Source organism: Lissotriton helveticus, chromosome 2_1 (assembly GCF_964261635.1).
Source record: "Lissotriton helveticus chromosome 2_1, aLisHel1.1, whole genome shotgun sequence".
NCBI classification, from domain to species: Eukaryota; Metazoa; Chordata; class Amphibia; order Caudata; family Salamandridae; genus Lissotriton; species Lissotriton helveticus.
The window spans coordinates 1,121,378,818-1,121,395,537 of NC_136059.1; the positions used below are offsets into that span (position 1 = coordinate 1,121,378,818).

General features: G+C 43.0%; 1 protein-coding gene across 1 annotated transcript in view; it reads right to left on the reverse strand.

Moving 5' to 3' along the window:
* FOCAD (focadhesin) overlaps positions 1 to 16,720 on the reverse strand; it is a 1,210,644-nt gene that overhangs the window by 163,328 nt on the left and 1,030,596 nt on the right. The window contains exons 38-39 of the mRNA XM_078675948.1: positions 12,116 to 12,244; positions 9,199 to 9,314 (exon numbers count right to left, since the gene is read on the reverse strand). Coding sequence (XP_078532074.1) covers positions 9,199 to 9,314; positions 12,116 to 12,244 — 245 coding nt within the window. The remainder of the gene's footprint in view (positions 1 to 9,198; positions 9,315 to 12,115; positions 12,245 to 16,720) is intronic.

Consider the following 16,720-nt stretch of genomic DNA (forward strand, 5'->3'; position numbering starts at 1 on the left):
AGTCTATTAACATCTAAATACATCCATGCCAAAACAGGTACCATTTACATGACATATGTGGATTTGTCCTCCGCATTTGACTGTGTCTCACATTCTAAGCTATGGTCGCTACTGAGCGAAATGGGGGTAGATCCTCCCCTTTTGGACTTCCTAAGGGAGCTTTACAGTGAAGCCACGGCGAGAGTGAGGTATGGGACAAGAGGAGAACTAACAGCACCATTTAGGGTAGAGCGGGGAGTGAGGCAAGGCTGCGTCTTGGCCCCCTTTCTCTTCTCACTCTATACGAATGGTCTTGAAGAGTCTATGTTGAGAGGGGGGAGAGACCTCCCAAGAGTAAAAGCACGCCTGATCCCCGCACTGCTCTACGCGGACGACGCAGTCATTTTAGCTCGAACCCCGAATGAACTGCAGAAATCATTATCCAAATATGCAGATTTTATGGCCGCTTTGGACTTGCACATAAATGTTAAAAAAACTTTTGTGATGGTAGTCGGTGGAACAAGAAAACCTGTAAAGTCCATCTTTCTGAAAGATCAAAAAATCGAAAAAACCTCACAATACCCCTACTTAGGCATCATGATAGATGATGCCCTAAACTGGAAAGTGGCGGTAGAGGCAAGGAGACATCTTTTTAAACGAGCTATATTGGCACTGATGAAATTTTCAAATAAACTCGGGAAAAGATCTCCAGTGGAACTGCTACAGATCTATGCCGCAAAATGCCAATCCATCGCATTATATGGCGCAGGGATCTGTGGGCACACAAACATTGGCTCCTTACAAAAAGAGGAAAATATCTTCATGAGATTCCTTCTATCAACCCCACGAGGTACCTCCACCTTTGCCTCACATGTAGAACTGGGAATCTCTTATATTGAAGATCTCATTAAAATCCAACCTCTTATGCTTTGGAGGAGAGTCTGGCTATCCGAAGAAAACACCTTGACAAAAAGTATCCTTCAGGACACAATGGAGTTGGACCATGCCAATAAAATAGCTTGGCTCTCCTATATAAGACATTTCTTTTGTGATCTGGGTCTTGAACAATATTACCACAATCCAGAAAAACTAAAGGAAATATCCAAAAAAGAACTAAAGCAAATTGCATTGAACCACTTGGATTCCCTGAGACTATCTTCGCTGATTACAAAAAAATCTGTTATACACGCAATCATCATACAGCAATCTCTGAAAATTCAGCCATATTTGACTCTAGAAATCACCACGTACGAAAAGATGCTCTTAACAAGGTTCAGAATGAACCTATTCTTCAGATTAGTGACATTTCCGGATAAAAATAACTGGAGAACTCAGATGGACCTGTGCCCCTGTGACGATTACTCACAACAGTCCACCATCCATACAATACTTTTTTGCAAGTTTTATTATACCCATCGTAAGACATGGCTTCTTCCTTTATTAAAAAAATGGGGTTATAGACAATGTCGTCCAGCCCTGCTGGCACTCCAATCGCTGGACTCTGAATGCACTGTGTACCATGTACTAAATTTTTTAAAGTGTATTGTGAGACACAGAAACAATTTGTAAAAGCAAAGTACTAACTTATACCCTATGTAAATTACTGGCAATTTGACCTTTTTACAGTATACTTAATCGCAATTTTTTAACTGAAAGTTTGTATAATTATGTCATCTTTTATGGTTTTGCAACTGCCAAAAAACCGAATAAAGATTATTATTATTATTACTCTTAAACTGCTTTATAACCTGTCCGAGAATATGAGATACAAACATTTACAGCTACATGACTATTTGATTAATAAAAACAAATCTTAGAGGCTTCTGAATGCGACATTTGGACCTGCTTATATTCTTTAAAAAATAAATCTGCGATAAGTGATGCATATAGAACCTTAATCGACTTTAGAACAAATGATTGCACTAAATTAGCAGGCAAATGGAGCAGAATATTGGGCTCAAATATAACACCTAAACAGATTGAGCGCTCTTTAATAAATATAAACAAAAGAGTGCGGTCATCTAGCCTAAGACTCCAACAATTTAGAACAACTTGTCTGCTATATTACACTCCGGAAAGAATTTCTAAATGGACACCTAATAATATCTATAGTGATCGTACAAAATGCCCCAAATGCTCTACTGAAGCAGCTGATTTGGCACATATGCTGTTTTCTTGCCCCAACCTTAAGATTTTCTGGTGCGATATTCAAAATGTTTTAAAAATGAAAAAGGTTCAGTTGCCTACATTTACGGCCACTTCTGTTTTACTAGACATATATCCTGTTCCTTTTTCACAGGCCGCTCTGGCCACGGTACTTATGTCATGTGCTAAGCTAACCCTGGCTAGAGCTTGGATCAGCCCAGAAACACCAACGGTTTGGAACTGGTGGGCATTGGTGACTGAAATACACTCAATGGAATTAGCTTTAGCAAACATTAGGGGAATACGCGCAATAAGAAAACACGAAAAAAATTGGGGATCTTTTATGGAATGACCCAGGTATCTTCTGGATAATATAATTTGTATGTTTATTGAAAGAAAATATTATTGTTTTCTACTTTTTTCATCTCCTTCTTCTTATTTGTTGGCCCTTTATTTATTCTTTACACCCAATGGTCTATTTGCTTTATTATATGCTATATGATATAATCAATGCACACAAAATTATGTATCAATGCTATACGATATAATCCATGTATGTATACTCATGTATTAATGTATTTTTTTTTGTCAGCCTGTCAACAATAAAAAAAAAAAAGAAAAAAAAGAAGTGGGATTAGTCTTTTATGAGTGGGTGCCTACCTTTCCCTAACCTCTCCTTAATCCTCTCTCAGCCCCTTCCATTCAGCAGGAAGTATTTCCAATTTTTCAACACTCCTCTGTCCCTCCCAAATTTACTACTAAAACATATACACATGTGTAGAGATCTCTACGCATAAAAAACACAGGCATTAGGCTTGCACGCCACATGCAGGTTAGTAGATTCCATTTTGTAGTATGTTAGTAGAACTATTTTAGTAAAACTAAATGTATTACCAAATGCAGTTTGTATATAGGCCCCACACTGAATAATGCAGCAGTCACACAGTGGCTTATAAATGGCCACAAATGAGTGTTACAGTGGGCATATGAAGGCCTTCCCTTCTGGGAATAACATGTTTGCCTCCAGCAACCTCACCCCTGCTCAGCAGTGGAGAAATAATAACAACACTGAGTGTGCAAATTGAGTAATCTCAATGTGCAACTCTGGGGAAGATATTGGGTGATAGTTTCTCACTTTATTGGTATAGTCATGTTCAGACAATATTTAAGTACTGCGAGTAGATGTCCCGATGGAAGAATTTGAACAGATAGTGCCTAGGATACACTGAAACAATGCTGAGACAGAGTAAAATGAAGGTCGTGTGGGACACTCTTGTTTTGTACTTTATCTTGTGGTAGAGGGGCCTTAACAGTTCACGCCACTCACCTAGGGATTCACAGAGATAGGGCAGAGCAGTGTAGTAAAAGTTTCTTCCCTTTGTAACAATATTTCTGGTGGATACATAATCTTACTGCATATTCATCACTTTATGAATATTCCCTAGGCATCAGACATCTTGGGAGAAGCTTGCCCCCACAGCAGTTCTGAAACAACACAAGGTGGTCAGGGCCGGACTGGCCATAGCTGGCACTGGGCGTTTCCCTGGTGGGCCGCCAGGGTGAGGGCTGGTTTTGGGCCCCTGGGCGGCCGTTTTTGTAACAGGGACGCTTTTGTAGCATAGCTGCAAGATATGCCCCTGTAACAAAATCGGCCGAAACCCGTCCTGGTAAACAGCGCGACCGCACCCCCAAACCTCCAGGGGCCGGCTGAGCACTTTCCCAGGGCCTGTTTTGCTTCCCAGTCTGGCCCTGAAGGTGGTGCAATGAGACTGTACCTACCAGTCAAGGCACCAGTAGCATATTAAAGGTGCTAACCTGTACGCTGATGTTAGTTCCAGATGCCCCAGTGAGCTACTGAGAGCATCAAGAACAGTGTCAATAACAGCACATAATACATTTGCATATCTTGGAATCGTATCATATACAGCACTGACTTATCAGGAGAGGAAAGAAGTGAGGAATCTACAGAAAGTTTGTGTCCACCAGAAATATCTTTACCAAAGGTAACATTCACTTCTGATGAGTACCTCTTCGTACAGATTTCTCACTTTAAGAATGAGTCCCAATGTAAAAGCTCCAGTGAGTGGGTATCAGTAGTGCCAATTAACTAAGGAAGTCGTATAGTACTGCCTAGGCACTCTGTGCTAGGGCTGTGAGGCAGTACTGTTTAGCAAATATACGAAAAGGTGACCACATGGCTGCTCGGCAGATGTTAGCATCACGAACCCTCTGGTGAGAGCTTTGGGGTTGGCACAAACGCTCTTCATCTGAACCTTCTTGGCCAAGGCATACCCTTCTTGATACCTATGAGAACCTCACATAAAAAGGCTAGTTTGTCACAGTCTCTCTCGTTAGAGAAGTAAAAGAATGCACGCCTTGTATTCAGTCTGTTTTCTACCTTGGTGGAATGAGAGGCAGGAAAGAAGTCAGAAGAGCTATAAACCAGGCCATTTGAAAGAACCAAACCACTCTGGGCAAGAAGGAAAGGCAAGTATGGAGGACCAGTCTAGATGGGTTTAAAAACTGTTAAAGCCAGGCAAGGGTCTTAAGGTAAAGCAAACCTTTCAGAAAAGAAGCCACTTAAAGTGACCTAAACAACAAGTAATCAAGGAGATGCATGAAAGCAGACCCTGGCCTGCAGACACTGCCAGCCCTTGTGACATTACTTAAAGGGATCCAAGCCTTACGACTCATGTCAATTGTACAAACATGTTCCAGCAACATGCATAAATTGACTTCATAGAGAAGTTTCTGGCAGACAAAACAATGCCCCAACTTCTACCAGGGAGGCAAAAGGACTCTAGCTAGCACCATTCAATGTCCATGTGTGTAGACACAGCGTTCGTGGATTGAGGCGGAGCACTCGACCTTCCTGCTGTGACATAAGGTCCACCCTGTAGGGAAGAGGAAGAAGCGGCTGAATGCTGAGCGCTAACAGGTCGGCGTACTAGTTCCTCCTTGCCTAATCTGAGGTGATCAGGAACAGCTGTGTCAGATCTTCCCGCAAAGTGAGGAACGGAAAGTGAAATCTAGAGAAGATTGTCCCTGTCAATTTGGAGTGCAGCTCCCATTCATGGTTTAATAAGGAGAGTTGAATAAGAGTCTATGCTCTCACTTTGAGAGACTGCCAGATAAGTCACAACTGTCAAAATTCCCCTTAGCTGCACAAAGTTACACAGGTGAATCAACTGCCATAATCCCATACAACCATGCTTGTTTATGTAGTAAACGATCTTGTTGTCCTGAGTAGCGCTCTCTCCGATGGGTAAGAGAAAGACCCCCATGACAAGGAGTACTTGGATACACACAGACAGTTGGCCACCCAGCCCATATAGGAGGCATCTGTGACTACAACAGCCTACACTTGAAGAGGGCTGAACAGTGGACCCACCTTGAGATGGAAGAGGTGCCTCCATCAGCACCTATAAAGGTCATCCTATGTGTTGAAATCAGGAAGTTAAGAAGAGAAGATCCAGAATGATCCTCGTACCGCAATCGAATTTGGCGTGCCCTTTATTTCCAGAGGCACCATCTTTATGCAACCCTCTGTTCAGCAAAACAAGGTCCTTCACCTCCAGGATTAAGGCATGTGCTGGAGAGCACAGTCTTACAGAAGAAATGCAGTCTGGAGGGATGGAGAAGGTGGTTTGGGCACAAACCACCACAGGGGCCTATACTGATGGCCTCTAAATGGCTGATAAGGGGACCCCGCCCCCTCCATTGGAAGGTGGTGGAGATAGGGGAGAGAGAGTTGGGTAGGCGTCTCATAGATATTTTAAAGCAGCAGGGCTTGCAGAAGACAGAATCTGCCTCTCCTGCTTTTATCCACCACTGCCACGAAAGGAGCAGTACCTTGTCGATGTGTCTGAACTGGTTGAGAGCTCTGGAATAGCCCCTAAATATGGTGCATTGCTGATAGAACTGCTTCGCGTGAGGTTAGGTCCAGCAACCGAGGAGTTGGCTTTGTCTCTAAGAAGAGGTTTGCCATCGAAGGGCATGTCCATCAAAGTGTCCAGAACATCTGTTCAAAGGCCAGTTGACCATACTAGGCATGGCAGTGTAGTGCGATAACAATGCCTATATACCGGGCTACAGTATCTGTGCAACCCAAGTTGCTCTTCAGGTTCTGCTTTGAAGCACCACACTCATCACTGACCAAATTGCTGAATGCCTTTTCCATGTGGTCCAGTGGGATAGCAAACTGCAGTTTTTCCAGTTCCTGTAAGGCATGGGCATAGCAGCCTAATAGGCATGTGGCAATGGCAATAAGGAGCAAAAACGCTTCTGTGCATCGTATTCAGGTTCCTAGATTCTCTATGTTGGAGAAAAGTTATTTGGGAGACTAAACCTTCACCACCATGCTCTCTTGTGGAGGGTGGATGCGGGGGGTGGGCGGGGTCTCCCAGGGCAGGTCTATTTTGCCTGACAATTTGTTTGTGGACTGCTGGGCGTGAGAAGGGCTTTTTTTAGGCAGCCAAGTCAGATTCAAGTAGTGCCTTATTAAACCATAGCAAGGTCTGCCTGACAAAGCAGTTTGTAGATTTTCATCAAAATATTAGTTTTGGTTGCTCGGGTGGCAAAATCAGTTGCAGAGTTTTGTGGCTTTTCATACTACTGTTTTCAAGAAGGAAATTTTCTTCTGGAGAGGTGAGTAACTCAGTGGTATTTTGTAAGTCAACATAAAGGCCGGCATTGGTGTCCAAAGATCCCCATATGCACAATTTGTTGTCCCTAGGGTGAGACTAGTTCTGAAGGCAAGTTCTGTTTTTCTCTTGTTCAACCTGGTTAATTTTAGGTGACTTAGAAGCTGTTTGTGGTAGTGACTCCAAAGACGGCGCCAAGACTGATTAGGAACCACAACCGGCCCTGGCAAAGTGCTCGGCCGGTGCTCGGGGGGAGGGGGGGCGGTGGGGGGTTTGGTCAGATGTGCCGCCGAGCTCTTTGCCGCGGCCGGTTTTCGGCCTATTTTGGTACAGGGCTGATTTTGCACCTATGCTGCAAAAACGGCCCTGTAACAAAAACGGTCCCCAGGGGCCCAAAACCGCCCCCCACCCGTGCGGGGCACCGGGGGATTGCCCAGTGCCCGCTATGGCCAGTCCGGCACTGACTGGCTCTGGGACCGACACTATGCATCGTGCTAAACCAGTGCCTAATTTGTGAAAGAAAGAGTGCTGGGAGTCGAAGCTCTGCTCAGAAGCCAGCGTCCAATGCAATTAAACGTCTACGTGCTGCATACCAAGGCTGGTAGGCTTAAATCCACTACCAGACACTCCATGAACCTTTTTCTCGCTCTTTCAGGTTCTTGATTTCTCTCATTGTGACTGTTTTGCCATCTTTCTCTTCCTCCTTTTTTCCTGTTTATGTGTTTCCCCTCTCCTGCATTCGGGAAATACTTGATATGGAAAAGTAAGTGGCAGTCCCCAAAAATAGGTGCTGGTTCTCCCCAGCGGCAATCACCAGTTCAAATTAAGCACTGTGCTTGACAGACTATTGAATGCACTATCTGTGCATTATTTCTAGGTGCAGAGGCTGGGGCCTAAGGAAGAATGGAGTTCGGAGGCAGTGGGGTTGGAACTGCAGGTGTTGCCAAGACTGAAGTATAGGGTCCATTCTTAGGGAGTGATCCAGAGGGTACCAGAGCTGGTCTAAGAATTCTCAACATGGCTTCTACTGAACAGAATCTGCAATGAGAAATGCATGGCAAAACCCGCTTGGAAGTAATAATCATCAGTGGTGGTATGTATTGAATGGCATTAAGAGAGTTGTACTAATCTCTTTATTAGGACATTTTGTCACAGATCTAAACTAGTGATGTAAAAAATACAAGACAGACAAATATATATTTATTCTGACAAAAACCAAGTTGTCAGCAAAAGACAAAGATAAACAGCTCTGGTAATATACCAACCAAGATGTGAAGACCACAGCTTATTGCAAGATATTCTGAAGGTGACCAAAGCCACTCTACTTCCAGCCCTAACTTACGGACATCAGGCTTTTCCCGGCGCATGCTCTGTTAGTCTTGACCTCGCTCAAATTTCCACCTTTAAAAAAATCTTCCATCTCCCAAGTTTCATCCAGCGGGCAAGACTACGCTTGGAGCTGGGCTTACAAAGACAATCAATCTATTGTGAGGCTGACATTCTGAAATATTTGATAAGGACATTAAAAGCTGGAGATAATACCTTAAAATCCCTGCTAAAAGAAACTCTTTCTAGTCCTGGTAACCCCTGGAACACTCAGATTACAAAGGCTATAACAGTGCTAGAGATTGACAACTTATCTCTCCTTTCAGACACCATTCCATACTCAGTCTGGAAAAAACTTATCAATAAACAGGTCAAACTAATCTCCCATCGTATGGACCTTCAGGCTGTAAAAACATCTACCATTTTGCTTCCCTTGAACACCTCGTACCTTCCTGGGAAACCGCAATCTTATCTCCAGGAAAATTTAAATGCAGCGGCACGGATGAACATAATGTTTATGCGACTTCTAGGCCTGCGTTCAACGGCCTTTAACAGATGGGCCCCAACAAGTGAGGGGGGGCTTGTAGACTGTGCAATTACCTCTCTGAATCATGGCTGCATCTCTTGTGCTGCTGCCCCGCCCTGGCTGCCCCTAGAAGGTCTCTCTTAAAACCATTGTATTTAAAATGGGGCATCAGGACATGCTGGGAGGCATCGGCCCTGTGCTTCACGTCCACAGACATTCAAGTACTTGCAAGGTCTGGAAAATTTGTGAGACTTTTGGACAATCTTTTTTTACCTTCTGTGGATCCTGTGCTCCCACCCCCTCCCCCTCAAAAACTCATCACAGACTTTTTCTGCCCCCTGGTTTAGTATCCTCATAATTTATCTTTTATTTTAGGTCTATCACTGTAATATGTTTATTTTAGCAACTATAAGACTGTTTCCTTTACATGTGTAATGGTCATTAAGCCTGGAGAGCTGTTTTTTTAGCTTTGTCTCTTTTAATAGGATAAATGTGTTAATCTTGTGTTTTGTGGCGATGGTTTTAAGTAACTGTGCTAAAGTAATAAACTTCAAACTTCAATTATTGCAAGATACCTACACCAAGGCTGTAGACAAGAGGAGGTGCTACCCACATCCCTAGGAACATGGCTGCATTCTGGGAGGACTGTGCTTGGGTTACTGCGAGCTCAATGCAGTGCTGCTGGATGTCTTCCCCTGAAAAGAATGACAAGAGCCAGAGATGAAGTTAGTTTGTGCTAGGTTCCTCGATTCTCGATCAATATGAAGCCTAGATTATCTTGTTGAGTCTAAGATAGCATAAATGAATTGACTTACAGTAAGTCTTTCATTTGAAGAAATTCCATACATTACATACTTTGCAGCACCAATACACACAATAGGTTGATTGAGGGTACATGGTTACCAAAGCCTTGATAGCAAAGGTATAACCTCACTGCAAAGCAAGCGAAAACATGCACTTGAAAACATCTTTGCAAAAACAAGATTTCAATATTAAAAATGCCAAACTCTGGATTTCACATTAGTATTTTCCCTCCCACCTTTAGACCTGTACCTAAATCTGCCGGTATACCTGCACTACATTGGACATCACAGCGCATGACAAAAATGCATCCACTTCATTGAACCATTGCATCGCCAGCCAAGACCAGGTAAGTCAATGTTGATGTGAAAATAGTATTTATATACATTCCTCCACAATGTCGTTGCAAGCGATGCAGTACATGCACTATCACACGTCTATATCAACCTCAATGTGTCATACTACCAATATATTAGCAAGCCCTTCTCCCTGCCCCCCACCGCCAAATACGGTAGGACTGAAGTTAGAATGGTTAACAAATCCAGACCTGATATAACTGGGAAGTGAGATTAGATGAATAAAACAATTAAATGCTAATCCTACCTTTCATAAAGATAGAATTATTTAAGATCTAGATTTTAAAGTCTATGTTTCTGGAAAAATATTTTTGCCATCGTTTTATTTTAACATGGAACCGATGGTTCGACACCTTTCGAGTGGTTAAGACTTGACAACTGATGGGAGTCAACAGACTTGGGTTGAGGCGTGCTCGGCACCATTCTCTTCTCCGAGTTTTTTTTTGCAGCTGAAGGTGAGGCACTGCGTACAGGAAGCATTGTTGTGAATGGGGGAAAAGCACGATTAACATACCTCCTGGTGTTCCACCGAAGCATATTTCAAATGGCATCAAGGGTAATTCTGAAAGGGTGTTCGTTCCATCACCCACGCAGCATTCTCTGGTGAAGGCCTTGCGGAGGTTCTCAGACAACGATGATTGCAAGGCCCTCGACATCCCAGCACAATGGGGACAGTTTTCAATGCTGCTTATGGTGTTCATATATTAGGGACAAAAGTGCCATGGCTTGGTCTAATTCGACACAACGGGATCAAAAGTAACTGAAAAGCCAGGCAAAAACTTGTTCAGGACACAACAAACTCTAAGCCCGCTCGGTGCAGGTCCCAACCCAATGGCAGAAAAAACATACTAACGTGGAGTTGATGCTCATGTGCAATGTACACCAAGAAGATGAGTTACACCATAACTTGTGACTCTACAAATTTTTTTGAAGCAAAACTTCTTGCAAAGTTCCAAACCCAACACCAGAAGGCAGGAGTATGCTAAGAATATGTATCTACAGCCATGCATGCTACGAACATATTATTATAGTAACTAACAACTAAGGTGGAATGGAATACATATGGACAACAGAATCTAGAGTTAACCCTAGAACTAGTGTGATATGACCAGAAATAAGACGTACAGAGGTGCTTTAAGGGAGTGAAGTGTGGGGGTACACAAAAGCCCACAGCATTCAGCCGATTGAAATCTCGTTTCTCAGGCGGGTATTGCAGGTCCCCAAAAGCACTCCAGCATGTACCGTACACAAGGAACTGTGGGTGCAGTATCTAGTAGACAAGATTGCTTTGAGGCCATTCATTTGTTGGATCAAAATATGGCGGGGAAGCGAATCACAGTTAAAAAGTTGATCTTGAGAGACTGCCTGTCCATGGCGCATTCTACAAAGAATCCAAGGATTGCATACATTAAGGGAGTCCTGAGAAACCTAGGGAGAAAGTACTTATTTTCGAGACCATAATCTAGGAGTCCTGCTGAGATTAAAGGGCTCAAACACACTTCTTTTCAGCAAAAGGCACTTAGCAGGGAACACGTGGAGATCTTTAAACATTTGAAATGGGACTTCCTGCAGCTTAAAACTGTACCTTCCATGGAACCATATTTATGCAACTTGGAAAATGACAGGGACAGATACTTATTGGCCAGATTTAACTTAATATTATACATCATCTTCTGGCTGTTCCGAAGGGTTGGGACCCATGGGGCACTTTGGGGCCCTGTGGCTGAGACTTAAAGAGTTCTCAGGATACCCTTTATTTTAATCTGTTCTGCTGATAGTTTACGGACCTGAGAAATATGTATATCAAACCTTTATTGGATTTTAAACAAAGTCTCACAGCCCTGCTGTTTCTGCAACTGTTATCTGATACCCATATAATTTTTAATGTTTGCTTGAGCTATAATGCAATTGCTGTAGTCATTTTTTTATTTCATGTGAGCTACTGTGTTACTATGTTCCATTCGTGTTGCTGGACAGTTTGTGCACCATTCATTTATTTAACTTCTTTTAATGAAATGCAGTATTTTAATGTTTTTGCAAATTGTATTTATTAAATGTATTTATTTTGCTTGTGCTTTTATGGTTACAATCAAACTGAATAAAGTCTTTTTGATGAAGACGTAGGGACTACGTTGTTAACATAAATATTATCATTTGGTGCTATCCAAAGGTTGTCTGTACTGAAGAGATAGAGGCTGCAAAGTGAACAATGAATCAATAAATACAATGTTATGTAGTGGAGGTCAATCATTCAGAAGAAATAAGTACAGAACATGGATCACAACTATAGTGCAATACCTAGCAAATCATAAAAAGAGAACCCAGATAAAATTATTTACCAAAGTTAAGCCTCATCAGAGGAGAAAGAATCGAAGCCCAGTTCACAGGGGGATACTGGTAGCTTTCACCACACTTAGCAAGGGCCTCCATGAGGACGTTTACTTGATAACATGGGAATGATTCAGGGCCTGCAAGAAAAGAACACAAATAAAAAAATTGCCTTGCAAAAATACCAAGGAAAACAAATAACAAAATCAAAATCAAGCACATAGCAATTAAGACATAATGGCACCAAGATGTACCCCAGAAACATTCTCATTACATATTATGAGACAATTGTAGAAAGAATGAAGCTAAGATTGTCCAATCCCTATGATTATTCTTTTGAATATGTTACTAGGCTTCAAAAAAGGTATACACAACATTTTTTTGAACTACCAATGCTTAACAGGCAGGAGGATCTAATGAATCACACTTGACTTATTTAAGTCTTTTTTCATGCTAGGAGCAGTGATAAGTGTAGGGAGCTTCCATCAATGGTCCAGCAATGATGGCATAAGAGGCTGAAGAGGAGGGACCCCTATGGCAGCTCCTCTTCAACAACTGCATGCTGCTGTTGATGGGCATGCTCAAGGATTTATTCTGATACTAACATCTGACCCATTTATTTCCAAGTTAGAGGTGCCATTTGTGACGGACTCCCGGGCTTTGAAGCTGCTGATACACAGCCATAGACCCAAGAATATACCCCTCCACAGACACCTAGAGGTCCAACCTTATCTGGACACAGTGCTCTCTATCACACTGTTGCACCTTAATTACTCCGTGACTTGGAAATAAGATTTCTGATTAGCACCCGGAGCCCTCACTTGCACTAGATGGCTGAGAAGAATTCTTTCGATTGTCTATGATGATTTCCATCACATTATAGTTCATTCTCTAACAGATAGAACACTAGTTTGTGCCAGCACCATACAAGCTGGTTTAACTGCTTCTGGAAATGTCAAAGTGGGGCACACTGAATGATTGACAATGTTAACGAAGATCTTTACTTCGCCTCTCCAGTTGACGGCGCAGTAGGTGTCCATCAGAGAAAGGACAAACCTCAAGAGTCACAACCCGACATGTATCCTCTGTTGGTCATACCAACGAAGTGCAATTATTCAAGACATGACCGCTGGAAGTGAACATTGTGCCAATTTGCTGATTATTAGACCTTCGGTACTGAGAAGTTAAAGATGGGGGGTTGATATAGTGAGAACAATTCACCATCACACCAGTGACAACATAGGGAGTGCTCTCTTATGATCTTTTTACACAATTAAATTACCAGAAGTGGGTATACCAATAACTTAAAGCTAAATGAAAAGACAAAAGTGACTTATTTGAAGGTGACAAAAAAAACTAAACAGTGAAGCTCTAGCTCCAATTACTAGATGTTCTTTCTCCAATCGGTCCTCGAGGTGCTGGGGAGCCCTGCAGCTCTGGATATCCTCTCCGCTGGTGAGGCTATGGGTACCCACAACTTTAGCAGACATCCTCTGTTCCGCGCACTAGTGTGCACCATTTGTTTAAATATCAAATGGAGTAAGACGCTCCTCTCCTTGCACCTCATCTGCGGCCTAATAGATTAAGGTTTTTAACAGCCGAAAACTCTACGATTCTTTTAACGTACTGAAGCCACTTGGTAATTCAGAAAGTTTTTTTGTAAGCCACTTTGGTTTCGAAATGATTTCAGAATCTTTATTTGGATGGGGAGCATTCTAGGGGTCCCTTCCATAACGGATTCGGACCTTGACACATCAAGGGTTTGAGTCAGTAATTCTGGCTGAAAACCACTGACCAGCTATGAACTCTCATGTTCATGTTGGTGTGGTAGGGGATTTGCATTGAGGTCCCCTTTGGACCCTTTACCCTCTGGCAATCATGGTGGCATCTTCATGGGGAGTAGGCAGGGGTCATTAGGACCACTGCCTGCTCTCACTGAATTTTTCCACACCGGAAAACTTTTCTTTTTTAATAGCAGTACTGTTCCTTTTCAGGAACTAGGGGCTGCTTTAAAAACAAACAAATATATATATTTTTCAAAGCAAACCCTGGGATAGTGGCCTGGTGCCCTAAGCATGCCACCTTCCCCGAGACTGTAGCCATTTACAGGGGTCACAACTGCAACCTGCCTAATGCATTTTTCGGTTGGTCAGTTTTTGTTAACCTAGTCTTTGTATATCTGGCCTCTAGTCTCTCCAAAGTCAATTGGAAAGTGCTGGGTATTGTAGCTACTTGTTGCGCACTCTAACACCAAAGCTCATTAGTGCTGACTGAGTACCTATAACATGATCTTACCAGCGTCAACTACTAGTTGAAGAGTGAGATTTTCAGAACCTTTACAAGGTACATTATGCACTGGTGAGTGCATGACCTGGTGGCTCCAGTGGAAAAAGCTATGTCACATTTAATATATTTAGTTGTGGGGACTACTGAGAGGCACTGGTGTGAGGATCTAAGAAGGCAAGAGGGGCATGCTGCTTAAACCTGCCAGCAAGAAAAGAAGGAAGAAATGAAGGTTGAAAACAACAGAGGAGACAAATATCTAAAGAGCCCTGTCTCTAGTATGTACCATAGCTCCCTTTGCTGACCATGTGATGCAGGAAAAGAAATGGAATACACAGGGAAAGCCAATGAGGTTGTAAAAGCAATCATCTACTGAAACCTACAGCAGATGTTTCATAGTCCAGGTTATTGCAGAACAAATTGCTATTCCTGTTCACGGGCATCCCACCCTCATCACCTTCATTAAGGCTTTAAAATGTTTTTTTCCTAAAGCTGTCAAGTCTTACTTGAGCTTGCTAGATGCAGCTGGAGAGAATTTGGTTTGGAAATGTAGGCTATTATAAACAAACAGCCAAAGTACTGCAAGTTCTAAAATCAAATCTCCATAACAGAGAGAAATGGCATGTGCACAGGTGAAAAGTCAATTGATCTCACCTGCTCACCTCTCTTTGTGCTTGTCTGCTAAGGGTGAAAGGTGACAGTGTTTTCTCAGCACCCAATACAATTTGCCATAGAAATCACGAAATGAGTTCACCACATGTTGGAAATATTTAATTTTTAAAAACTGCTGCCCAGGTGATCAAAGTAATATAAAATGATGACAACGCAGTCTGTCTATGCCACAATACCCATTTTTTAAATTCATGCTGGATTTTCCTACTGGATTGCTTCAAAATCTTTAAATTTCTTGTTTCACAGTAACTAAAGTCCTTCTGTGAAGATAAAAGTCTCCTGGCTCAGTTTGAGGGGCTCCTAATCTAAGGGACCAAATAGACTACACATTTGGTGCATGCCTGGGCTAACAGTCCTGAGCACTGCAACAAAGTGCACAGTAAACTGATCTTCTCAACCAACTGTGTTGACTTGGTATTACCCCTCAGCTCTTTAGGCTAGGTCCTGAGTAGTATCTGCATGTTCTACAGAGCAGTAGATGCACCCAAGGGAATTTCTACTAGAACCCCAAGTACATTTAGTCCACTGATTTCTTGTAACAGCAACCTATTTTTTTTAATGAAAGTTAATGTTTGGACTGTGATCCCTGGATGATTGTGAGTTATTCAAGATGTGCAAAATAAAGAGTGATCACGAATGTCAACCCCTTTCAGAGGTCCACAAGGAAAGTAGCTACTGGGCCTAATCGTGAGGGTTAAGAACTTTTACTCATGATTTGCCAGGGCCCGGCCTACCATGCATTCTGAGCAACTGGGCCAAGTACCCCTTCAGCACTTGTCTCAGTCCCTGTGATCGGTCTTACCAGCTGATGCCAGGGTGGCTCTACCAGAGTCTCCAGAAGCGTTCCACATTTGGATGTTGTGGAGGTCTGCATCGGCTGTCGGTAGTGTGTAGCACTCTCGGCTAGCAAGGGCTGCGGCTGGTCATCTGTGGGTCACTCTCCAGTGACACAGTAAGTTCCTCCAATCCTTCTTGTAGGTAAAGGGCGTTGCTACGGGTGCCAATGCTTCACTTGGGGTGCAGGCACTCGCAGGTCACCACGACAACCATCCCTCTCAGCACCGGCGAAACCTGGTCACGAACCTTGCTCTTCACTGCACACCTTCAAGGTTAATGGGTCGCCAACTTTACCTCACACCACCTCCGGATGGAGATGCCATTCATGGTCTGTGAAGCATCAATGTCTGAGTTTGTCTGTCCTGTCGCTCACAGAGCCTGCCAGGTGTTGTATGACCAGGCATATGTCCTGATGTTCTAACCATGTCCACAATGTCACACAGCCTGCTTGTTGTAGTACCACATGACGTGGTGTTGTCTGTGAACACCTAAACTAGCATTCCCTTGATGGAAGGGAAAAAAGCTTTCAATGCCAAGCGGATCAGCCTCAACTCCAACAAGCTGATGTGGAGCTGAGACTCTGCCCGAGATCTGGGTCCTCTGATCTCTACTTCCCCCAGAAGGCAATCGCAACCCAGAAGTGAAGCATCTGTAACCACTATGAGCTGTGGGTGGAGGAAGTGAGAGGGGTCTGCCACTGACCAAATCATGGTCTTCTGCAGTTCCCATTGATATCTGGACTAGGTCAAAAGGATTTCCTGATTCTATGCCCACTGAGACTTCAGGTCCATATGCCCTCTGCCGGTTGGCATGTAACACCAGCA